Source organism: Oncorhynchus keta, chromosome 13, assembly GCF_023373465.1.
Source record: "Oncorhynchus keta strain PuntledgeMale-10-30-2019 chromosome 13, Oket_V2, whole genome shotgun sequence".
Lineage (NCBI taxonomy): Eukaryota > Metazoa > Chordata > Actinopteri > Salmoniformes > Salmonidae > Oncorhynchus > Oncorhynchus keta.
In genome coordinates, this window is record NC_068433.1 from 1,147,198 (window position 1) to 1,173,547 (window position 26,350).

Genomic DNA, 26,350 nt, shown 5'->3' on the forward strand with positions numbered 1-26,350 from the left:
CTGCCGAAGGCGCTTCAACAAAGTACTGAAAGGGGGTCTGAATACTTATGTAAAAGCGATATTTCATTTAAAAAACATTTTTTTTAAATACATTGATTTTTATAAATGTATAAAAACCTGTTTTTCCTTTGTCATTATGGGGTATTGTGATGTCATTGTATATATTTTACATGGTATATATTTAACATCAGATATTTAACATGGTATATATTTAACATGGTATATATTTAACATGGTATATATTTAACATGGTATATATTTCACATCAGATATTTAACATGGTATATATTTAACATCAGATATTTAACATGGTATATATTTAACATCAGATATTTAACATGGTATATATTTAACATGGTATATATTTAACATCAGATATTTAACATGGTATATATTTAACATCAGATATTTAACATGGTATATATTTAACATGGTATATATTTAACATGGTATATATTTAACATCAGATATTTAACATGGTATATATTTAACATGGTATATATTTAACATGGTATATATTCAGCCCAGTCAAAACTGTTCGCTGCTCTGGCCCCCCAATGGTGGAACAAACTCCCTCACGACGCCAGGACAGCGGAGTCAATCACCACCTTCCGGAGACACCTGAAACCCCACCTCTTCAAGGAATACCTAGGATAGGGTAAGTAAGGGTAAGTAATCCTTCTCACCCCCCCCCTTCTCCCCCCCCCAACAAGATTTAGATGCAAGTGGCTGTTCCACTGGTTGTCATAAGGTGTATGCACCAATTTGTAAGTCGCTCTGGATAAGAGCGTCTGCTAAATGACTTAAATGTAATGTAAATGTAATTTAACATCAGATATTTAACATGGTATATATTTAACATCAGATATTTAACATGGTATATATTTAACATGGTATATATTTAACATGGTATATATTTAACATGGTAAATATTTAACATGGTATATATTTAACATGGTATATATTTAACATCAGATATTTAACATGGTATATATTTAACATCAGATATTTAACATGGTATATATTTAACATGGTATATATTTAACATGGTATATATTTAACATCAGATATTTAACATGGTATATTTTTAACATGGTATATATTTAACATGGTATATATTTAACATGGTATATATTTAACATCAGATATTTAACATGGTATATTTTTAACATGGTATATATTTAACATGGTATATATTTAACATGGTATATATTTAACATGGTATATATTTAACATCAGATATTTAACATGGTATATTTTTAACATGGTATATATTTAACATGGTATATATTTAACATGGTATATATTTAACATGGTATATATTTAACATGGTATATATTTAACATCAGATATTTAACATGGTATATTTTTAACATGGTATATATTTAACATGGTATATATTTAACATGGTATATATTTAACATGGTATATATTTAACATCAGATATTTAACATGGTATATTTTTAACATGGTATATATTTAACATGGTATATTTTTAACATGGTATATATTTAACATGGTATATATTTAACATGGTATATATTTAACATGGTATATATTTAACATCAGATATTTAACATGGTATATTTTTAACATGGTATATATTTAACATGGTATATATTTAACATGGTATATATTTAACATGGTATATATTTAACATGGTATATATTTAACATCAGATATTTAACATGGTATATTTTTAACATGGTATATATTTAACATGGTATATATTTAACATGGTATATATTTAACATCAGATATTTAACATGGTATATTTTTAACATGGTATATATTTAACATGGTATATATTTAACATCAGATATTTAACATGGTATATATTTAACATCAGATATTTAACATGGTATATATTTAACATGGTATATTTTTAACATGGTATATATTTAACATGGTATATATTTAACATGGTATATTTTTAACACGGTATATATTTAACATCAGATATTTAACATGGTATATATTTAACATGGTATATTTTTAACATCAGATATTTAACATGGTATATATTTAACATGGTATATATTTAACATGGTATATTTTTAACATGGTATATATTTAACATCAGATATTTAACATGGTATATATTTAACATGGTATATATTTAACATGGTATATATTTAACATGGTATATTTTTAACATGGTATATATTTAACATGGTATATATTTAACATGGTATATATTTAACATGGTATATATTTAACATGGTATATATTTAACATGGTATATATTTAACATGGTATATATTTAACATGGTATATTTTTAACATGGTATATATTTAACATGGTATATATTTAACATGGTATATATTTAACATGGTATATATTTAACATGGTATATATTTAACATGGTATATATTTAACATGCTATATTTTTAACATGGTATATATTTAACATCATATATTTAACATCAGATATTTAACATGGTATATATTTAACATGGTATATATTTAACATGGTATATATTTAACATGGTACATATTTAACATCAGATATTTAACATCAGATATTTAACATCAGATATTTAACATCAGATATTTAACATGGTATATATTTAACATGGTATATATTTAACATGGTATATATTTAACATCAGATATTTAACATGGTATATATTTAACATCAGATATTTAACATGGTATATATTTAACATCAGATATTTAACATGGTATATATTTAACATGGTATATATTTAACATGGTATATATTTTACATGGTATATATTTAACATGGTATATATTTTGTGAATATGGAAACTTTCTGGGATTTTTTTTATTTCAGATCATGAAGCATGGGACCAACACTTTACATGTTGTGTTTATAGTTCAGTGTATATTTCACATCGTATGTTCAACATTGTAACAATGTTATGCTGTGGCTCTTTGTTTTACCCATAACCGCCTGGTCCAGACTGAAGTACGCCACAGCCTTCAGGTGTAGCATGGACAGGTAACCCTGGCAACCATAGGAGAGGTAAGAGAGGTTAAGGATATTACATGGACAGACAGAGGTAGAGAAAGAACAATAGAGATATCGAGAGAGAGAGATTGTTTTAGTCGAGCTGTAAGAAATATATAATTATATATATATATAATAATAATATAAACCAATTATATATATATATATATATTTTTTTTCTTTCTTTCTTATATATAATAATAGTATAAACCAGTCAAAAGTTGACACACCTCATTTAAGGGTTTTTCATTATTTTTACTATTTTCTGCCTTGTTGAATAGTGAAGATATCAGACATATGGAATCATGTAGTAACCAAAAAAATGTTAAACAAATCAAACTATATTTTATATTTGAGATTCTCCAAAAGTAACCACCCTTTTCCTTGATGACAACTTTGCACACTCTTGGCATTCTCTCAACCAGCTTCATGAGGTAGTCACCTGGAATTAATTTCAATTAACAGCCTTGTTAAAATAATTTATTTCCTTCTTAATACGTTTGAGCCAAATCAGTTGTGTTGTGACAAGGCAAGGGTGGTATACAAAAGATAGCCCTATTTGGTAAAATACCAAGTCCATATTATAAGAATATGGTGAAGATAAATACACAATGCAGAGGATGAGACGCCTAAAAACTAGAGTCCTAATGGTCAAAAGTGTGTAAAATATAATAATGGTCAATAGGAAATTAGGAGTTGGGTTTCAGTTCAACATCTGTTAGAATGTCCTGAACTCAGAGCGACGTGGGCCACATTGGACTGTACATTGAGTCGGGGGCAGGATACTTGTTATTTGGCCATTGGCCAAGTTGTACTGCAAGGACTTCAGAATAGTCAACCCAAGGCTAGGGTGAGGGGTTATAAATGGCATCCTGTTCCTTTGTTCAGTGGGAGAATAGTTGAGGACAGGGGAGACTAAACCTATTTTTCTGGAGTGTTATTGAATAGTAACATACATTGCTAACAGCTCAACTAAGCAAAGAGAAACGACATCATTACTTGAAGACAAGAGCTTTGAAAGTTTCTTCAAGTCACAAAAAACATCAAGCTCTATGATGAAACTGGCTCTCATGAGGACCGCCACAGGAAAGCGAGAGCCAGAGTTACCTCTGCTGCAGAGGATAAGTTCATTACAGTTATCAGCCTCAGAAATTGCAGACCAAATAAATGCTTCAGAGTTCAAGTAACAGACACATCTCAACATCAACTGTTCAGAGGAGACTACATGAATCAGGACTTAATGATCGAATTTCTGCAAACAAACCACTACTAAAGGACACCAATAAGAAGAAGAGACTTTGCTCGGGCCAAGAAACACAAGCAATGGACATTAGGAAATATGTCCTAAGGGCTATTTGACCAAGAAGGAGAGTGATGGTGCTGCATCAGATGACCTGGTCTCCGCAATCACCCGACCTCAACCCATTTGAGATGAGTCGGAAAACAGAAAGAAAGAAAATCAGCCAAAAGGTGCTGCTTTTTCTTCACTCCAAGACTGTTGGAAAAGCATTCCAGGTGAAGCTGGTTGAGAGAATACCAAGAGTGTGCAAAACAGTCATCAAGGCAAAGGGTGACTACTTTGAAGGCACTATGGTGGCCTGCTTAAACATGTTGGTATTACAGACTCGGACAGGGAGAGGTTGAAAATGTCAGAGAAGACACTTGACTGTTGGTCAGCGCCATGCTCAGAGTACACGTCCTTGTAATCCGTCTGAACCTGCGGCCTTGTGAATGTTGATCTGTTTAAAGGTCTTACTCACATCGTCTGCGGAGAGCGTGATCACACAGTTGTCCGGAACAGCTGGTGCTCTCATGCATGTTTCAGTGTTATTTGCCTCGAAGCGAGCATAGAAGTGGTTTAGCTCGTCTGGGAGGCTTGTGTCACTGGGAAGCTCTCGGCTGTGCTTCCCCTTTATAGTATTAATGGTTTGCCTCATCTGACGAGCGTCAGAGCCGACGATTCCATCTTAGTTCTGTATTGACGCTTTGCCTGTTTGATGGTTCGTCGGAGGGCATAGCAGGATTTCTTAGAAGCGTCCGAGTCCCACTCCGTGAAAGCAGCAGCTCAACCCTTTAGCTCAGTGCAGATGTTGCCTGTAATCCATGGCTTCTGGTTGGGGTATGTACGTACAGTCACTGTGGGGACGACGTCCTCCATGCACTTATTGATAAAGCCAGTGACTGATGTGGTGTACTCCTCAATGCCATTGGAGGAATCCCAGAGCATATTCCCGTCTGTGCTAGTAGAACATTACTGTAGCTGAGCATCTGCTTCATCTGACCATCTGACCATCATTGATCTAGTCACTGTACCTCAGGCGAGCAATGCGAGCAATAGGGGCGGCAGGTAGCCTAGTGGTTAGCGTGTAGGGGCGGCATGTAGCCTAGTGGTTAGCGTGTAGGGGCGGCAGGTAGCCTAGTGGTTAGCGTGTAGGGGCGGCAGGTAGCCTAGTGGTTAGCGTGTAGGGGCGGCAGGTAGCCTAGTGGTTAGCGTGTAGAGGCAGCAGGTAGTCTAGTGGTTAGCGTGTAGGGGCGGTAGGTAGCCTAGTGGTTAGCGTGTAGGGGCGGCATGTAGCCTAGTGGTTAGCGTGTAGGGGCGGCAGGTAGCCTAGTGGTTAGCGTGTAGGGGCGGCAGGTAGCCTAGTGGTTAGCGTGTAGAGGCAGCAGGTAGTCTAGTGGTTAGAGTGTAGAGGCAGCAGGTAGCCTAGTGGTTAGAGTGTAGAGGCGGCAGGTAGCCTAGTGGTTAGAGTGTAGAGGAGGCAGGTAGACTAGTGGTTAGAGTGTAGAGGAGGCAGGTAGCCTAGTGGTTAGAGTGTAGAGGCAGCAGGTAGCCTAGTGGTTAGAGTGTAGAGGCGGCAGGTAGCCTAGTGGTTAGAGTGTAGGGGCGGCAGATAGCCTAGTGGTTAGAGTGTAGAGGAGGCAGGTAGACTAGTGGTTAGAGTGTAGAGGCGGCAGGTAGCCTAGTGGTTAGAGTGTAGAGGCGGCAGGTAGCCTAGTGGTTAGAGTGTAGAGGCGGCAGGTAGCCTAGTGGTTAGAGTGTAGAGGTGGCAGGTAGCCTAGTGGTTAGAGTGTAGAGGTGGCAGGTAGCCTAGTGGTTAGAGTGTAGAGGTGGCAGGTAGCCTAGTGGTTAGAGTGTAGAGGCGGCAGGTAGCCTAGTGGTTAGAGTGTAGGGAGGCAGATAGCCTAGTGGTTAGAGTGTAGAGGCGGCAGGTAGCCTAGTGGTTAGAGTGTAGGGAGGCAGGTAGCCTAGTGGTTAGAGTGTAGAGGCGGCAGGTAGCCTAGTGGTTAGAGTGTAGGGGCGGCAGATAGCCTAGTGGTTAGAGTGTAGAGGAGGCAGGTAGACTAGTGGTTAGAGTGTAGAGGTGGCAGGGTAGCCTAGTGGTTAGCGTGTAGGGGCGGCATGTAGCCTAGTGGTTAGCGTGTAGGGGCGGCAGGTAGCCTAGTGGTTAGCGTGTAGGGGCGGCAGGTAGCCTAGTGGTTAGCGTGTAGAGGCAGCAGGTAGTCTAGTGGTTAGAGTGTAGAGGCAGCAGGTAGCCTAGTGGTTAGAGTGTAGAGGCGGCAGGTAGCCTAGTGGTTAGAGTGTAGAGGAGGCAGGTAGACTAGTGGTTAGAGTGTAGAGGCGGCAGGTAGCCTAGTGGTTAGAGTGTAGAGGCAGCAGGTAGCCTAGTGGTTAGAGTGTAGAGGCAGCAGGTAGCCTAGTGCTTAGAGTGTAGAGGCGGCAGGTAGCCTAGTGGTTAGAGTGTAGAGGTGGCAGGTAGCCTAGTGGTTAGAGTGTAGAGGTGGCAGGTAGCCTAGTGGTTAGAGTGTAGAGGTGGCAGGTAGCCTAGTGGTTAGAGTGTAGAGGCGGCAGGTAGCCTAGTGGTTAGAGTGTAGGGAGGCAGATAGCCTAGTGGTTAGAGTGTAGAGGCGGCAGGTAGCCTAGTGGTTAGAGTGTAGGGAGGCAGGTAGCCTAGTGGTTAGAGTGTAGAGGCGGCAGGTAGCCTAGTGGTTAGAGTGTAGGGGCGGCAGATAGCCTAGTGGTTAGAGTGTAGAGGGGGCAGGTAGCCTAGTGGTTAGAGTGTAGGGAGGCAGATAGCCTAGTGGTTAGAGTGTAGAGGTGGCAGGTAGCCTAGTGGTTAGAGTGTAGGGAGGCAGATAGCCTAGTGGTTAGAGTGTAGGGAGGCAGATAGCCTAGTGGTTAGAGTGTAGGGAGGCAGATAGCCTAGTGGTTAGAGTGTAGAGGCGGCAGGTAGCCTAGTGGTTAGAGTGTAGGGAGGCAGATAGCCTAGTGGTTAGAGTGTAGGGAGGCAGATAGCCTAGTGGTTAGAGTGTAGAGGCGGCAGGTAGCCTAGTGGTTAGAGTGTAGGGAGGCAGATAGCCTAGTGGTTAGAGTGTAGGGAGGCAGATAGCCTAGTGGTTAGAGTGTAGAGGCGGCAGATAGCCTAGTGGTTAGCGTGTAGGGGCGGCAGGTAGCCTAGTGGTTAGAGTCTAGAGGCGGCAGGTAGCCTAGTGGTTAGCGTGTAGAGGCAGCAGGTAGTCTAGTGGTTAGAGTGTAGAGGCAGCAGGTAGCCTAGTGGTTAGAGTGTAGAGGCGGCAGGTAGCCTAGTGGTTAGAGTGTAGAGGAGGCAGGTAGACTAGTGGTTAGAGTGTAGAGGCGGCAGGTAGCCTAGTGGTTAGAGTGTAGAGGCAGCAGGTAGCCTAGTGGTTAGAGTGTAGAGGCGGCAGGTAGCCTAGTGGTTAGAGTGTAGAGGTGGCAGGTAGCCTAGTGGTTAGAGTGTAGAGGTGGCAGGTAGCCTAGTGGTTAGAGTGTAGAGGTGGCAGGTAGCCTAGTGGTTAGAGTGTAGAGGCGGCAGGTAGCCTAGTGGTTAGAGTGTAGGGAGGCAGATAGCCTAGTGGTTAGAGTGTAGAGGCGGCAGGTAGCCTAGTGGTTAGAGTGTAGGGAGGCAGGTAGCCTAGTGGTTAGAGTGTAGAGGCGGCAGGTAGCCTAGTGGTTAGAGTGTAGGGGCGGCAGATAGCCTAGTGGTTAGAGTGTAGAGGGGGCAGGTAGCCTAGTGGTTAGAGTGTAGGGAGGCAGATAGCCTAGTGGTTAGAGTGTAGAGGTGGCAGGTAGCCTAGTGGTTAGAGTGTAGGGAGGCAGATAGCCTAGTGGTTAGAGTGTAGGGAGGCAGATAGCCTAGTGGTTAGAGTGTAGGGAGGCAGATAGCCTAGTGGTTAGAGTGTAGAGGCGGCAGGTAGCCTAGTGGTTAGAGTGTAGGGAGGCAGATAGCCTAGTGGTTAGAGTGTAGGGAGGCAGATAGCCTAGTGGTTAGAGTGTAGAGGCGGCAGGTAGCCTAGTGGTTAGAGTGTAGGGAGGCAGATAGCCTAGTGGTTAGAGTGTAGAGGCGGCAGATAGCCTAGTGGTTAGCGTGTAGGGGCGGCAGGTAGCCTAGTGGTTAGAGTCTAGAGGCGGCAGGTAGCCTAGTGGTTAGCGTGTAGAGGCAGCAGGTAGTCTAGTGGTTAGAGTGTAGAGGCAGCAGGTAGCCTAGTGGTTAGAGTGTAGAGGCGGCAGGTAGCCTAGTGGTTAGAGTGTAGAGGAGGCAGGTAGACTAGTGGTTAGAGTGTAGAGGCGGCAGGTAGCCTAGTGGTTAGAGTGTAGAGGCGGCAGGTAGCCTAGTGGTTAGAGTGTAGAGGCGGCAGGTAGCCTAGTGGTTAGAGTGTAGAGGTGGCAGGTAGCCTAGTGGTTAGAGTGTAGAGGTGGCAGGTAGCCTAGTGGTTAGAGTGTAGAGGTGGCAGGTAGCCTAGTGGTTAGAGTGTAGAGGCGGCAGGTAGCCTAGTGGTTAGAGTGTAGAGGCGGCAGGTAGCCTAGTGGTTAGAGTGTAGAGGTGGCAGGTAGCCTAGTGGTTAGAGTGTAGGGGCGGCAGATAGCCTAGTGGTTAGAGTGTAGAGGGGGCAGGTAGCCTAGTGGTTAGAGTGTAGGGAGGCAGATAGCCTAGTGGTTAGAGTGTAGAGGTGGCAGGTAGCCTAGTGGTTAGAGTGTAGGGAGGCAGATAGCCTAGTGGTTAGAGTGTAGGGAGGCAGATAGCCTAGTGGTTAGAGTGTAGGGAGGCAGATAGCCTAGTGGTTAGAGTGTAGAGGCGGCAGGTAGCCTAGTGGTTAGAGTGTAGGGAGGCAGATAGCCTAGTGGTTAGAGTGTAGGGAGGCAGATAGCCTAGTGGTTAGAGTGTAGAGGCGGCAGGTAGCCTAGTGGTTAGAGTGTAGGGAGGCAGATAGCCTAGTGGTTAGAGTGTAGGGAGGCAGATAGCCTAGTGGTTAGAGTGTAGAGGCGGCAGATAGCCTAGTGGTTAGCGTGTAGGGGCGGCAGGTAGCCTAGTGGTTAGCGTGTAGAGGCAGCAGGTAGTCTAGTGGTTAGAGTGTAGAGGCAGCAGGTAGCCTAGTGGTTAGAGTGTAGAGGAGGCAGGTAGACTAGTGGTTAGAGTGTAGAGGCGGCAGGGTAGCCTAGTGGTTAGAGTGTAGAGGCGGCAGGTAGCCTAGTGGTTAGAGTGTAGAGGAGGCAGGTAGACTAGTGGTTAGAGTGTAGAGGCGGCAGGTAGCCTAGTGGTTAGAGTGTAGAGGCGGCAGGTAGCCTAGTGGTTAGAGTGTAGAGGAGGCAGGTAGACTAGTGGTTAGAGTGTAGAGGCGGCAGGTAGACTAGTGGTTAGAGTGTAGAGGCGGCAGGTAGCCTAGTGGTGAGAGTGTAGAGGAGGCAGGTAGACTAGTGGTTAGAGTGTAGAGGCGGCAGGTAGACTAGTGGTTAGAGTGTAGAGGCGGCAGGTAGACTAGTGGTTAGAGTGTAGAGGCGGCAGGGTAGCCTAGTGGTTAGAGTGTAGAGGCGGCAGGTAGCCTAGTGGTTAGAGTGTAGAGGAGGCAGGTAGACTAGTGGTTAGAGTGTAGAGGCGGCAGGTAGACTAGTGGTTAGAGTGTAGAGGCGGCAGGTAGCCTAGTGGTGAGAGTGTAGTGGCGGCAGGGTAGCCTAGTGGTTAGAGTGTAGAGGCGGCAGGTAGCCTAGTGGTTAGAGTGTAGAGGAGGCAGGTAGACTAGTGGTTAGAGTGTAGAGGCGGCAGGTAGCCTAGTGGTTAGAGTGTAGAGGCAGCAGGTAGCCTAGTGGTTAGAGTGTAGAGGCGGCAGGTAGCCTAGTGGTTAGAGTGTAGAGGCGGCAGGTAGCCTAGTGGTTAGAGTGTAGAGGTGGCAGGTAGCCTAGTGGTTAGAGTGTAGAGGTGGCAGGTAGCCTAGTGGTTAGAGTGTAGAGGCGGCAGGTAGCCTAGTGGTTAGAGTGTAGGGAGGCAGATAGCCTAGTGGTTAGAGTGTAGAGGCGGCAGGTAGCCTAGTGGTTAGAGTGTAGGGAGGCAGGTAGCCTAGTGGTTAGAGTGTAGAGGCGGCAGGTAGCCTAGTGGTTAGAGTGTAGGGGCAGATAGCCTAGTGGTTAGAGTGTAGAGGGGCCAGGTAGCCTAGTGGTTAGAGTGTAGGGAGGCAGATAGCCTAGTGGTTAGAGTGTAGAGGTGGCAGGTAGCCTAGTGGTTAGAGTGTAGGGAGGCAGATAGCCTAGTGGTTAGAGTGTAGGGAGGCAGATAGCCTAGTGGTTAGAGTGTAGGGAGGCAGATAGCCTAGTGGTTAGAGTGTAGAGGCGGCAGGTAGCCTAGTGGTTAGAGTGTAGGGAGGCAGATAGCCTAGTGGTTAGAGTGTAGGGAGGCAGATAGCCTAGTGGTTAGGGTGTAGAGGCGGCAGGTAGCCTAGTGGTTAGAGTGTAGGGAGGCAGATAGCCTAGTGGTTAGAGTGTAGGGAGGCAGATAGCCTAGTGGTTAGAGTGTAGAGGCGGCAGGTAGCCTAGTGGTTAGAGTGTAGAGGCGGCAGATAGCCTAGTGGTTAGAGTGTAGAGGCGGCAGATAGCCTAGTGGTTAGAGTGTAGGGAGGCAGATAGCCTAGTGGTTAGAGTGTAGAGGCGGCAGGGTAGCCTAGTGGTTAGAGTGTAGAGGGGGCAGGGTAGCCTAGTGGTTAGAGTGTAGGGAGGCAGATAGCCTAGTGGTTAGAGTGTAGGGAGGCAGGTAGCCTAGTGGTTAGAGTGTAGAGGCGGCAGGTAGCCTAGTGGTTAGAGTGTAGGGGCGGCAGATAGCCTAGTGGTTAGAGTGTAGAGGGGGCAGGTAGCCTAGTGGTTAGAGTGTAGGGAGGCAGATAGCCTAGTGGTTAGAGTGTAGAGGTGGCAGGTAGCCTAGTGGTTAGAGTGTAGGGAGGCAGATAGCCTAGTGGTTAGAGTGTAGAGGCGGCAGGTAGCCTAGTGGTTAGAGTGTAGGGAGGCAGATAGCCTAGTGGTTAGAGTGTAGGGAGGCAGATAGCCTAGTGGTTAGGGTGTAGAGGCGGCAGGTAGCCTAGTGGTTAGAGTGTAGGGAGGCAGATAGCCTAGTGGTTAGAGTGTAGGGAGGCAGATAGCCTAGTGGTTAGAGTGTAGAGGCGGCAGGTAGCCTAGTGGTTAGAGTGTAGAGGCGGCAGATAGCCTAGTGGTTAGAGTGTAGAGGCGGCAGATAGCCTAGTGGTTAGAGTGTAGGGAGGCAGATAGCCTAGTGGTTAGAGTGTAGAGGCGGCAGGGTAGCCTAGTGGTTAGAGTGTAGAGGGGGCAGGGTAGCCTAGTGGTTAGAGTGTAGGGAGGCAGATAGCCTAGTGGTTAGAGTGGAGAGGCGGCAGGGTAGCCTAGTGGTTAGAGTGTAGGGAGGCAGATAGCCTAGTGGTTAGAGTGTAGGGAGGCAGGTAGCCTAGTGGTTAGAGTGTAGGGAGGCAGATAGCCTAGTGGTTAGAGTGTAGGGAGGCAGATAGCCTAGTGGTTAGAGTGTAGGGAGGCAGATAGCCTAGTGGTTAGAGTGTAGGGAGGCAGGTAGCCTAGTGGTTAGAGTGTAGGGAGGCAGATAGCCTAGTGGTTAGAGTGTAGGGAGGCAGATAGCCTAGTGGTTAGAGTGTAGGGAGGCAGATAGCCTAGTGGTTAGAGTGTAGAGGAGGCAGATAGCCTAGTGGTTAGAGTGTAGAGGAGGCAGATAGCCTAGTGGTTAGAGTGTAGAGGCGGCAGGTAGCCTAGTGGTTAGAGTGTAGGGAGGCAGATAGCCTAGTGGTTAGAGTGTAGAGGCGGCAGGGTAGCCTAGTGGTTAGAGTGTAGAGGCGGCAGGTAGCCTAGTGGTTAGAGTGTAGGGAGGCAGATAGCCTAGTGGTTAGAGTGTAGGGAGGCAGATAGCCTAGTGGTTAGAGTGTAGGGAGGCAGATAGCCTAGTGGTTAGTGCGTTGGGAGGCAGATAGCCTAGTGGTTAGAGTGTAGGGAGGCAGATAGCCTAGTGGTTAGTGCGTTGGGAGGCAGATAGCCTAGTGGTTAGTGCGTTGGGACTAGTAACCGAAAGGTTGCAAGATAGAATCCCCGAGCTGACAAGGTAAAAATCTGTCGTTCTGCCCCTGAACAAGGTAGTTAACCCACCGTTCCTAGGTCATTTAACATTTTAATTTGTTCTTAACTTACTTGCTTAGTTAAATAAAAAGGTACAAATAAATACAAATTTTAAAAAATAGCTTGAGACTTCCTTAGATATCGTGCACCAGCTGTTATTTACCTCCCTTTCTATAACCACTCAGCATGAAAGGTAGAAATGTCATGTCTTATCCAGTGGAAACGTCATAAAATAGGCCTGATTACTGATTATCAGTGCTTGACTTGGACTGGATTAGGTTGCAGTTCTCATTTGAGGTGCCAGGACTGTTTATATTTAGGTGCAGGAGCTCCACAATACTTTAGAGATAATATTCTATAAGAGGAACAGGAGCTCTACAATACTTTAGAGATAATATTCTATAAGAGGAACAGGAGCTCCACAATACTGTTGAGATAATATTCTATAAGAGGAACAGGAGCTCTACAATACTGTTGAGATAATATTATACAAGAGGAACAGGAGCTCTACAATACTTTAGAGATAATATCCTATAAAGAGGAACAGGACCTCAGGCAGTAGAACGTGTGAGGTGTCGGTACTCAGCTCCGGTGAGCTCCTGCTCAAGTCACTGCTTCTTATCCCTTCTGCAGTCTCCAGCTGCGTCTGTCCCGAGCTCACTGAGCAGGAAACTCTCAGGGCCCAGAATATTTTATACAATGTTGCAAGTTCTCTAGCTGCAAGCTTCAGGCCAGAACCAAAGTTATTAGTTGATACAATGTTTCAAGTTCGTTGCAGACAGGCCATGTGTAGCCAATGTGATTTATATGAGATGTATTCCTCTCTCTAGGGAGAGATCCCTAAAGAGAGGGAGGGATAGAGGTAGAGAAGAAGAGAGAGGGAGGGATAGAGGTAGAGAAGAAGAGAGAGGGAGGGATAGAGGTAGAGAAGAAGAGAGAGGGAGGGATAGAGGTAGAGAAGAAGAGAGAGGGAGGGATAGAGGTAGAGAAGAAGAGAGAGGGAGGGATAGAGGTAGAGAAGAAGAGAGAGGGAGGGATAGAGGTAGAGAAGAAGAGAGAGGGAGGGATAGAGGTAGAGAAGAAGAGAGAGGGAGGGATAGAGGTAGAGAAGAAGAGAGAGGGAGGGATAGAGGTAGAGAAGAAGAGAGAGGGAGGGATAGAGGTAGAGAAGAAGAGAGAGGGAGGGATAGAGGTAGAGAAGAAGAGAGAGGGAGGGATAGAGGTAGAGAAGAAGAGAGAGGGAGGGATAGAGGTAGAGAAGAAGAGAGAGGGAGGGATAGAGGTAGAGAAGAAGAGAGAGGGAGGGATAGAGGTAGAGAAGAAGAGAGAGGGAGGGATAGAGGTAGAGAAGAAGAGAGGGAGGGATAGAGGTAGAGAAGAAGAGAGAGGGAGGGATAGAGGTAGAGAAGAAGAGAGGGGAGGGATAGAGGTAGAGAAGAAGAGAGGGAGGGATAGGGTAGAGGTAGAGAAGAAGAGAGAGGGAGGGATAGAGGTAGAGAAGAAGAGAGAGGGAGGGATAGAGGTAGAGAAGAAGAGAGAGGGAGGGATAGAGGTAGAGAAGAAGAGAGGGAGGGATAGAGGTAGAGAAGAAGAGCGAGGGAGGGATAGAGGTAGAAGAAGAGAGAGGAGGGATAGAGGTAGAGAAGAAGAGAGAGGGAGGGATAGAGGTAGAGAAGAAGAGAGATGGAGGGATAGAGGTAGAAAAAGAGAGGGAGGGATAGAGGTAGAGAAGAAGAGAGATGGAGGGATAGAGGTAGAGAAGAAGAGAGAGGGGATAGAGGTAGAAGAGAGAGAGGGAGGGATAGAGGTAGAGAAGAAGAGATGGAGGGATAGAGGTAGAGAAGAAGAGAGGGAGGGATAGAGGTAGAGAAGAAGAGAGAGGGAGGGATAGAGGTAGAGAAGAAGAGAGGGAGGGATAGAGGTAGAAGAAGAGAGGGGAGGGATAGAGGTAGAGAAGAAGAGAGAGGGAGGGATAGAGGTAGAGAAGAAGAGAGAGGGAGGGATAGAGGTAGAAAGAAGAGAGAGGGAGGGATAGAGGTAGAGAAGAAGAGAGAGGAGGGATAGAGGTAGAGAAGAAGAGAGATGGAGGGATAGAGGTAGAGAAGAAGAGAGAGGGAGGGATAGAGGTAGAGAAGAAGAGAGAGGGAGGGATAGAGGTAGAGAAGAAGAGAGAGGGAGGGATAGAGGTAGAAGAAGAGAGAGGGAGGGATAGAGGTAGAGAAGAAGAGAGGGGAGGGATAGAGGTAGAGAAGAAGAGAGAGGGAGGGATAGAGGTAGAGAAGAAGAGAGAGGGAGGGATAGAGGTAGAGAAGAAGAGAGGGAGGGATAGAGGTAGAGAAGAAGAGAGGGAGGGATAGAGGTAGAGAAGAAGAGAGAGGGAGGGATAGAGGTAGAGAAGAAGAGAGGGGGAGGGATAGAGGTAGAGAAGAAGAGAGAGGGGGGGATAGAGGTAGAGAAGAAGAGAGGGAGGGATAGAGGTAGAGAAGAAGAGAGAGGGAGGGATAGAGGTAGAGAAGAAGAGAGAGGGAGGATAGAGGTAGAGAAGAAGAGAGGGAGGGATAGAGGTAGAGAAGAAGAGAGAGGGAGGGATAGAGGTAGAGAAGAAGAGAGGGAGGGATAGAGGTAGAGAAGAAGAGAGAGAGAGGGATAGAGGTAGAGAAGAAGAGAGAGGAGGGATAGAGGTAGAGAAGAAGAGAGAGGGGAGGGATAGAGGTAGAGAAGAAGAGAGAGGGAGGGATAGAGGTAGAGAAGAAGAGAGGGGGAGGGATAGAGGTAGAGAAGAAGAGAGAGGGAGGGATAGAGGTAGAGAAGAAGAGAGAGGGAGGGATAGAGGTAGAGAAGAAGAGAGGGGAGGGATAGAGGTAGAGAAGAAGAGAGGGAGGGATAGAGGTAGAAGAAGAAGAGAGAGGGAGGGATAGAGGTAGAGAAGAAGAGAGAGGGAGGGATAGAGGTAGAGAAGAAGAGAGAGGGAGGGATAGAGGTAGAGAAGAAGAGAGAGGGAGGGATAGAGGTAGAGAAGAAGAGAGAGGGAGGGATAGAGGTAGAGAAGAAGAGAGAGGGAGGGATAGAGGTAGAGAAGAAGAGAGAGGGAGGGATAGAGGTAGAGAAGAAGAGAGAGGGAGGGATAGAGGTAGAGAAGAAGAGAGGGGAGGGATAGAGGTAGAGAAGAAGAGAGGGAGGGATAGAGGTAGAGAAGAAGAGAGGGGAGGGATAGAGGTAGAGAAGAAGAGAGAGGGAGGGATAGAGGTAGAGAAGAAGAGAGAGGGAGGGATAGAGGTAGAGAAGAAGAGAGGGGAGGGATAGAGGTAGAGAAGAAGAGAGAGGGAGGGATAGAGGTAGAGAAGAAGAGAGGGGAGGGATAGAGGTAGAGAAGAAGAGAGAGAGGGAGGGATAGAGGTAGAGAAGAAGAGAGGGAGGGATAGAGGTAGAGAAGAAGAGAGAGGAGGGATAGAGGTAGAGAAGAAGAGAGAGGGAGGGATAGAGGTAGAGAAGAAGAAGAGAGAGGGAGAGGATAGAGAGAGAAGAGAGAGGGAGGGATAGAGGTAGAGAAGAAGAGAGAGGGAGGGATAGAGGTAGAGAAGAAGAGAGGGAGGGATAGAGGTAGAGAAGAAGAGAGGGAGGGATAGAGGTAGAGAAGAAGAGAGAGGGAGGGATAGAGGTAGAGAAGAAGAGAGGGGAGGGATAGAGGTAGAGAAGAAGAGAGAGGGAGGGATAGAGGTAGAGAAGAAGAGAGAGGGAGTCAGTACCTCCAACCACTCTGTGGCACCAACGTTCCCAAAATCTCCAGCGTCCCAACTAACAAACAACAGACTCCTCCTGGGGTAGAAACCTAGCGCACACACACACACACACACACACACACACACACACACACACACACACACACACACACACACACACACACACACACACACACACACACACACACACACACACACACACACACACACAGGACATATTGTGGTTGTGTTATGGTTATATTGTGGTTGTGTTATGGTTATATTGTGGTTGTGTTGTGGTTATATTGTGGTTGTGTTGTGGTTATATAGTGGTTGTGTTATGGTTATATTGTGGTTGTGTTATGGTTATATTGTGGTTGTGTTGTGGTTATATAGTGGTTGTGTTATGGTTATATTGTGGTTGTGTTATGGTTATATTGTGGTTGTGTTGTGGTTATATAGTGGTTGTGTTATGGTTATATTGTGGTTGTGTTGTGGTTATATTGTGGTTGTGTTGTGGTTCGTACCGTTCTGCACCATGTTGCTGAAGGTCCGAGCCAGCTCCAGCAGGATGGCTGTTCCAACCCCGGCCTTCACCGCCCCCGGCCCCCACGCATCTCTCTGGGCCCCCATTATAATGTACTGGTCTACAGGGGGGAGGAGGGGGAGGAGGGGGAGAGAGATATAGGTAGGTATTAGGTAAGAATCTACAGTGAGCTCCACATTGCACATAGTCCCCCCATTTCAGGGGACCAAAGTATTGGGACAAATGATCTTGTATGTCAATTAAATTAGTCAAACGTGTAGTAGTTGGTCCCGTATTGCTAGCAGAGATTACCTCATTTAAACATGTAGTAGTTGGTCCCGTATTCCTAGCAGAGATGACCTCATTTAAACATGTAGTAGTTGGTCCCGTATTGCGAGCAGAGATGACCTCATTTGATTAGATTTGACCAATAGAACTCAATGCTATATAATGTATTGTGTCATTTTGAAGTCATTTTTATTGTAAATAAGTATAGAATATGTTTAGAAACACTGCATGAATGTGGATGTTACCATGATGAGGGATAATCCTGAAAGAATCATGAATAATGCTGAGTGAGAAAGTTAGAGGCATAATTACCATACCCTCTACCCCCTATCTCCTACCCTCTACCCCCTATCTCCTACCCTCAACCCCTTTTCTCCTATCTCCTACCCTCTACCCCTTACCCCCTATCTCCTACCCTCTACCCCCCATCACTTCCTGAAACAAGAGGTAAAACATTTTGTTTATAACAATGGGGTTTCTCCCTCTGCACCTGCCAATGTTAATCTATTGATCGATATTAGTATCACCCACCCTCTACCCCCTGAATGACAATGAACCTGACTCTCGCCCTGAGGACATGGACAAGGGGAATACATATTTTAAGAGGGAAAAGCACATTTTTTACCACCCAAAATAAATCCCTCTCTTGAAACAATTTCCCTCCTAGTTGAGAAAGATGTACATCATCTCCTGGCTAAGAATAAAGAAAACAAGGTATTCCACAATAAGCAGAGAAATAATCTGTTATGAGGAGGTGCAAGCAGACTCTGAAAAGTATGATTATAAAACCTGATGACCGAGGAGGTGCAAGCAGACTCTGAAAAGTATGATTATAAAACCTGATGACCGAGGAGGTGCAAGCAGACTCTGAAAAGTATGATTATAAAACCTGATGACCGAGGAGGTGCAAGCAGACCCTGAAAAGGAAACTTAGTGATGACGAATGAAAAGGCCCCTTACTAATCAATCCAAGTCTCTGATAAATTGTTAAAATGTTTGAATGAAGGGAAAATTACAAAGACCGATAATGAGTTTATCAAGGTTGAGTGCCCAACCACACCTGTCTGTATATTCACGCTCTACCCAAAACATTCACAAGAGCATGACACCACCCATACCAGGCAGGCCCACTGTGAGTAGGATCTCTGACAGACAATATCTCTACCTTTGTAGAGTATTTTGGGAAACCCTGGGCGATCTCCCTCCCCACGCATACTACAGATCTTTTTGTGAAATCTGTGGACCACGTACCTGAAAATTATATTCTCCATTTCAGGCCAAACATAGAAATAGACAAACTAGACACACAGCATAGAATTCCCACCCAGCTCACGTCCTGACCAACACTAAAACAAGGAAAACACACAAGAACTATGGTCAGAACGTGACAATTCTGTTTACTTTTGATGTCACCAGTCTATATACTAACATCCGCCATCAAGGTGACCTAGAGGCCCTCAAGATCTACCTCAATGAACGTCCCTCTGATGCTCTACCCAGCACCAATATGTATTGTGGACTTGGCTGAACTGGTTGTTCGTCGGCAAAAGTAAAAATAGTGTTGGAGTCGGGCCTGGCCACGCAGTCATGAGTGAACAGGGAGTACAGGAGGGGACTGAGCATGCACCCCTGAGGGGCCCCTGTGTTGAGGATCAGTGTGGCGGATGTGTTGTTACCTACCCTTACCACCTGGGGACGGCCTGTCAGGAAGTCCAGTGATCCAGTTGCAGAGGGAGGTGTTTAGTCCCAGGGTCCTTGGCTTAGTAATGAGCTTTGAGGGCACTATGGTGTTGAACACTGAGCTGTAGTTAATGAACAGCATTCTCACATAGGTGTTCCTTTTGTCCAGGTGGGAAAGGGCAGTGTGGTTGTCAACACAGGGATCCTCTCGGCCTTAACGAGGCGTTTGACCTAAAACCGTTTTATATGTCTAAATTGTGTTTGTTTTTTATCCTACCTGAAAATTGTACTTATATTAGTAGTCCTGTAGCTCAGTTGGTAGAGCATGGCGCTTGTAACGCCAGGGTAGTGGGTTCGATTCCCGGGACCACCCATACGTAGAATGTATGCACACATGACTGTAAGTCGCTTTGGATAAAAGCGTCTGCTAAATGGCATATATTATATTACTGTAAATATTGATCACATTCCCAGTGTATGTTCATATATTTGGATATATTGATATATATTGGTAATATTGTGATACTATGTTACACATTTTGTTTAACCTCCTGTTTCAGGAAGTGATGTCATTATTATTCGTGATTCATTCGGGACTATCCATAATCATGGTACCATCCACATTAACGTACAATTTGACACTGTACCAATAGTTTTGGAGCTCACTCTGCTCCCTCCCCTTCCTCCCTCTCCTTCCTCCCTCCCCTTCCTCCCTCCCCTTCCTCCCTCTCCTTCCTCTCCCTCTCCTTCCTCTCCCTCCCTCCCCTTCCTCCCTCCCCTTCCTCCCGCTCTCCTTCCTCTCACCAGGTTCTATTCTTCCCTCCCCTTCCTCCCTCCCCTTCCTCCCTCTCCTTCCTCCCTCTCCTTCCTCTCCCTCCCCTTCCTCCCTCTCCTTCCTCCCTCCTCTCCCTCCCTCCCCTTCCTCCCTCTCCTTCCTCTCCCTCTCCTTCCTCTCCCTCCCTCCCCTTCCTCCCTCCCCTTCCTCCCTCTCCTCCCTCTCCTTCCTCTCCCTCTCCTTCCTCTCCCTCTCCTTCCCCTTCCTCCCTCCCCTTCCTCCCTCCCCTTCCTCTCACCAGGTTCTATCCTTCCCTCCAGAGAAGAGAAGATGTTGTTCAGTAGAACAGGAGTCATGGTGTTGTAGACCCCCATCCTGATCCTCCTGCCGTCTGCAGAGGTGAAGCCCCGCCCCAGGACACAACGGACGTATGGCAGCCGGCCCTGCCAACCGCGCGGGCACACTGGACCGGTCAACTGACTGGGGGAGGAAGGGGTGAGGTGGAGGGAGAGAAGGGGTGAGGTGGAGGGAGAGAAGGGGTGAGGTGGAGGGAGAGAAGGAGTCACACCTGGGACACCAGAGGGAAGGACGGGGCTTACCTGAGTAGCTTGGAGGCTACGTTGGCACTGATTGGCTGAGCAGGGATGACAGGCAGGCCAGAGGACTGTGTGGGCGGGAACTGGGTGTGGTTGAAGGAGGGGAAGCCAGGGGTGAAGGGGTCACCTGATCCCAGATGGACCTGTTGATTGGATGGGAGAGAGCTGTGAAGCTCTGTCACAATTGTTGGAGCAGCCAGGACAGAACCCCAATATGATTAAGGTTTGAAGCTCACTCTGTCCTGGGGTGAAATACTAACTTCCCCAGTATGGAAGTTTACTCTAGTTATTGTCTTAAAGGGCCAGTGTTAGTTTACTCTAGTTATTGCCTTAAAGGGCCAGTGATAGTTTACTCTAGTTATTGCCTTAAAGGGCCAGTGATAGTTTACTCTTGTTATAGCCTTAAAGGGCCAGTGACAGTTTACTCTAGTTATTGCCTTAAAGGGCCAGTGATAGTTTACTTTAGTTATTGCCTTAAAGGGCCAGTGATAGTTTACTCTAGTTATTGTCTTAAAGGGCCAGTGATAGTTTACTGTAGTTATTGCCTTAAAGGGCCAGTGATAGTTTACTTTAGTTATTGCCTTAAAGGGCCAGTGATAGTTTACTTTAGTTATTGCCTTAAAGGGCCAGTGATAGTTTACTTTAGTTATAGCCTTAAAGGGCCAGTGATAGTTTACTCTAGTTATTGTCTTAAAGGGCCAGTGATAGTTTACTTTAGTTATTGCCTTAAAGGGCCAGTGATAGTTTACTCTAGTTATTGTCTTAAAGGGCCAGTGATAGTTTACTCTAGTTATTGCCTTAAAGGGCCAGTGATAGTTTACTCTAGTTATTGCCTTAAAGGGCCAGTGATAGTTTACTTTAGTTATAGCCTTAAAGGGCCAGTGATAGTTTACTCTAGTTATTGTCTTAAAGGGCCAGTGATAGTTTGCTTTAGTTATTGCCTTAAAGGGCCAGTGCTTGATTTGGAGCATTTGCCATGTTTGAGAATTTTGGGACATTTCCCAAGATACCTGTTAAGCCGTTTGAGTTCATACATTTTCCAAAAAGGTCTACAACTACACCATCGAGAGCATCCTGACTGGTTGCATCACTGTCTGGTACGGCAACTGCTCGGCCTCCCAGGTACTCTGTAGTGTTTTCTCTGCACTCTGTAGTGCAGAGAAAACAAAAGGTCTACCTACATACAGTGAGTGCAAATGAGGTAAGATAAGGGAGGCCATGGTGGCAAAGTAATTACAATATAGCAATTAAAACACTGGGGTGCAAGGGAGCAAAATAAATGAATAAATACAGTAGGGGGATGAGGTAGGTAGATAGATGGGCTGTTTACAGATTGGCTGTGTACAGGTACATTGATCAGTGAGCTGCTCTGATAGCTGATGCTTTAAGCTGGTGAGGGAGATATGAGTCTCCAACTTCAGAGATTTTTGCAATTAGTTCCAGTCATTGGCAGCAAAGACCTGGAAGGAAAGGCGGCCAAAGGAGGAATTGGCTTTGGGGGTTACCAGTGAGATATACCTTCTGGAGCGCGTGCTACGGGTGGGTGCTGCTATGGGGACCAGTGAGCTGAGATAAGGCAGAGCTTTACCCAGCAGAGACTTGTAGATGACCTGTAGCCAGTGGGTTTGGTGACAAGTATGAAGCGAGGGCCAACCAACGAGAGCATACAGGTTGCAATGGCGGGTAGAGAATGGGGCTTTGGAGACGGATGGCTCCGCCTGCTCCAGCCTTCTGATAGACGGCGTCCAGTTTGATGAGTAGAGTGTTGGATGTCATTTTATAGATGACGTCACCGAAGTCGAGGATCGGTAGGATGGTCGGTTTTACGAGGGTATGTTTGGCAGCATGAGTGAAGGATGCTTTGTTGCAATATAGGAAGCCAATTCTAGATTTAATTTTGGATTGGAGATGCTTAATGTGAGTCTGGAAGGAGGGTTTACAGTCTAACCAGACACCTAGGTATTTGTAGTTGTGTAACATACGTGTTCTGATATAGAGGTGTAACATACGTGTTCTGATATAGAGGTATAACATACGTGTTCTGATATAGAGGTGTAACATACGTGTTCTGATATAGAGGTGGAACATACGTGTTCTGATATAGAGGTGTAACATACGTGTTCTGATATAGAGGTATAACATACGTGTTCTGATATAGAGGTGGAACATACGTGTTCTGATATAGAGGTGTAACATACGTGTTCTGATATAGAGGTGGAACATACGTGTTCTGGTATAGAGGTGTAACATACGTGTTCTGATATAGAGGTATAACATACGTGTTCTGATATAGAGGTGGAACATACGTGTTCTGGTATAGAGGTGTAACATACGTGTTCTGATATAGAGGTGTAACATATGTGTTCTGATATAGAGGTGTAACATACGTGTTCTGATATAGAGGTATAACATACGTGTTCTGATATAGAGGTATAACATACGTGTTCTGATATAGAGGTGTAACATACGTGTTCTGATATAGAGGTGTAACATACGTGTTCTGATATAGAGGTGTAACATACGTGTTCTGATATAGAGGTGTAACATACGTGTTCTGATATAGAGGTGTAACATACGTGTTCTGATATAGAGGTGTAACATACGTGTTCTGATATAGAGGTGTAACATACGTGTTCTGATATAGAGGTGTAACATACGTGTTCTGATATAGAGGTGTAACATACGTGTTCTGATATAGAGGTGGAACATACGTGTTCTGATATAGAGGTTGTAACATACGTGTTCTGATATAGAGGTGTAACATACGTGTTCTGATATAGAGGTGTAACATACGTGTTCTGATATAGAGGTGTAACATACGTGTTCTGATATAGATGTTTAACATACGTGTTCTGATATAGAGGTGTAACATACGTGTTCTGATATAGAGGTGTAACATACGTGTTCTGATATAGAGGTGTAACATACGTGTTCTGATATAGAGGTGTAACATACGTGTTCTGATATAGAGGTGTAACATACGTGTTCTGATATAGAGGTGTAACATACGTGTTCTGATATAGAGGTGTAACATACGTGTTCTGATATAGAGGTGTAACATACGTGTTCTGATATAGAGGTGTAACATACGTGTTCTGAGATAGATAGGTGTAACATACGTGTTCTGATATAGAGGTGTAACATACGTGTTCTGATATAGAGGAACATACGTGTTCTGAATAGAGGTGTAACATACGTGTTCTGATATAGAGGTGTAACATACGTGTTCTGATATAGAGGTGTAACATACGTGTTCTGATATAGAGTGTAACATACGTGTTCTGATATAGAGGTGTAACATACGTGTTCTGATATAGAGGTGTAACATACGTGTTCTGATATAGAGGTGTAACATACGTGTTCTGATATAGAGGTGTAACATACGTGTTCTGATATAGTGTAACATACGTGTTCTGATATAGAGGTGTAACATACGTGTTCTGATATAGAGGTGTAACATACGTGTTCTGATATAGAGGTGTAACATACGTGTTCTGATATAGAGTGTAACATACGTGTTCTGATATAGAGGTGTAACATACGTGTTCTGATATAGAGGTGTAACATACGTGTTCTGATATAGAGAACATACGTGTTCTGATATAGATGTTTAACATACGTGTTCTGATATAGAGGTGGAACATACGTGTTCTGATATAGAGTGTAACATACGTGTTCTGATATAGAGGTGGAACATACGTGTTCTGATATAGAGGTGTAACATACGTGTTCTGATATAGATGTTTAACATACGTGTTCTGATATAGAGGTGTAACATACGTGTTCTGATATAGAGGTGTAACATACGTGTTCTGATATATAGAGGTGTAACATACGTGTTCTGATATAGATGTGTAACATACGTGTTCTGATATAGAGGTGTAACATACGTGTTCTGATATAGAGGTGTAACATACGTGTTCTGATATAGAGGTGTAACATACGTGTTCTGATATAGAGGTGGAACATACGTGTTCTGATATAGAGGTGTAACATACGTGTTCTGATATAGAGGTGTAACATACGTGTTCTGATATAGAGGTGTAACATACGTGTTCTGATATAGAGGTGTAACATACGTGTTCTGATATAGAGGTGTAACATACGTGTTCTGATATAGAGGTGTAACATACGTGTTCTGATATAGAGGTGTAACATACGTGTTCTGATATAGAGGTGTAACATACGTGTTCTGATATAGAGGTGTAACATACTTGTTCTGATATAGAGGTGTAACATACGTGTTCTGATATAGAGGTGGAACATACGTGTTCTGATATAGATGTGTAACATACGTGTTCTGATATAGCGGTGTAACTGTTCAGCCCCAGGCGTCGAGGGTCCTGAGGGATGTCAGCAGGATCTGGATAGATCAAGGCTCCGCCTGCTCCAGCCTTCTGAGCCAATAGCACCTTCTCAGCATAACTAACCCCGCCCCCCACACGCATCACGACAACGCAGCCAACCACAGACACTCCCGCAGACTGCAGCCAGTCAAAATCCTCCTGGCGGCCGTAATTGACATACACCACGCCCCCCTGTAGAGAGAGACATGAAGTCAGAGGTACAAAAGACTACCCCACACATACATTTACATTTTACATTTAAGTCATTTAGCAGACGCTCTTATCCAGAGCCAAACGGGGGGGGAGAAGGATTCCTTATCCTATCCTAGGTATTCCATACACATATTCACACAAATATAAAAACACACAGTCTTGTTTTACTAACCTTGTAGGGACACAATTGATTCCCATTCAAAATACTATTTTCCCTTTCAACTAAACCTAACCACAACCCCAAAACCTAACCCTAAACCTATCCAAAAACCTAACCCTAACTATAACCCCTAAACCTAACCCTAAACCTATCCAAAAACCTAACCCTAACCAAAAACCATAACCCCTAAACCTAACCCTAAACCTAAACCTAACCCCTAAACCTAACCCCTAAACCTAACCATAAACCATAACCCCAAAACCTAACCCTAAACCTAAACCTAAACCTAACCCCTAACCATAACCCCTAAACCTAACCCCTAAACCTCACCCCAAAACCTAACCCCTAAACCATAAACCTAACCACTAAACCTAACCCCTAAACCTAACCCCTAAACCTAACCCATAAACCTAACCCCTAAACCTAACCCATACACCTAACCCATAAACCTAACCCCTAAACCTTACCCCAAAACCTAACCCCTAAACCATAAACCTAACCACTAAACCTAACCCCTAAACCTAACCCATAAACCTAATCATAAACCTAACCACTAAACCTAACCCCTAAACCTAACCCATAAACCTAATCCCTAAACCTAACCCATAAACCTAACCCCTAAACCTTACCCCAAAACCTAACCCCTAAACCATAAACCTAACCACTAAACCTAACCCCTAAACCTAACCCATAAACCTAATCCCTAAACCTAACCCATAAACCTAACCCCTAAACCTTACCCCAAAACCTAACCCCTAAACCATAAACCTAACCACTAAACCTAACCCCTAAACCTAACCCATAAACCTAATCCCTAAACCTAACCCATAAACCTAACCCCTAAACCTAACCCATAAACCTAATCCCTAAACCTAACCCATAAACCTAACCCCTAAACCTTACCCCAAAACCTAACCCCTAAACCTAACCCATAAACCTAACCACTAAAACTAACCCCTAAACCTAACCCATAAACCTAATCCCTAAACCTAACCCATAAACCTAACCCATAAACCTAATCCCAAAACCTAACCCCTAAACCATAAACCTAACCACTAAACCTAACCCCTAAACCTAACCCCTAAACCTAACCCATAAACCTAATCCCTAAACCTAACCCATAAACCTAACCCATAAACCTAATCCCAAAACCTAACCCCTAAACCATAAACCTAACCACTAAACCTAACCCCTAAACCTAACCCCTAAACCTAACCCATAAACCTAATCCCTAAAATTAACCCATAAACCTAATCCCTAAACCTAACCCATAAACCTAACCCATAAACCTAATCCCAAAACCTAACCCCTAAACCATAAACCTAACCACTAAACCTAACCCCTAAACCTAACCCCTAAACCTAACCCATAAACCTAATCCCTAAACCTAACCCATAAACCTAACCCATAAACCTAATCCCAAAACCTAACCCCTAAACCATAAACCTAACCACTAAACCTAACCCCTAAACCTAACACATAAACCTAACCCATAAACCTAACCCTGACCCCTAGAATAGTATTTATCCTTATGGTGCCTGGCAAAATACATTGTAGAACAATAGTGAAGACATAAACTATGAAATAACAGACACGGAATCATGGAGTAGCAAAAAAAAATTTGTCAACACATATCAAAATAAAGTAGCCATCCTTTGCC

The 26,350-nt window shown here is 44.5% G+C and overlaps 1 protein-coding gene and 1 long non-coding RNA gene across 4 annotated transcripts in view; one reads left to right on the forward strand and one right to left on the reverse strand.

The window, feature by feature from the left end:
* tfr2 (transferrin receptor 2) overlaps window positions 1-26,350 on the reverse strand; it is a 96,157-nt gene that overhangs the window by 23,898 nt on the left and 45,909 nt on the right. For all 3 annotated transcript variants that reach the window (XM_052458837.1, XM_052458836.1, XM_052458838.1), the window contains exons 7-12: window positions 24,267-24,509; window positions 19,975-20,114; window positions 19,674-19,855; window positions 16,634-16,753; window positions 16,134-16,216; window positions 2,909-2,972 (exon numbers count right to left, since the gene is read on the reverse strand). In XM_052458837.1, coding sequence (XP_052314797.1) covers window positions 2,909-2,972; window positions 16,134-16,216; window positions 16,634-16,753; window positions 19,674-19,855; window positions 19,975-20,114; window positions 24,267-24,509 — 832 coding nt within the window. The remainder of the gene's footprint in view (window positions 1-2,908; window positions 2,973-16,133; window positions 16,217-16,633; window positions 16,754-19,673; window positions 19,856-19,974; window positions 20,115-24,266; window positions 24,510-26,350) is intronic.
* LOC127906573 (uncharacterized) lies at window positions 4,730-12,355 on the forward strand. The gene is made up of 9 exons (XR_008061897.1): window positions 4,730-5,802; window positions 5,931-6,312; window positions 6,570-6,633; window positions 7,520-7,775; window positions 8,567-8,822; window positions 9,456-9,583; window positions 9,970-10,319; window positions 11,012-11,170; window positions 12,118-12,355. It is a non-coding gene; the product is annotated as an uncharacterized LOC127906573 (long non-coding RNA).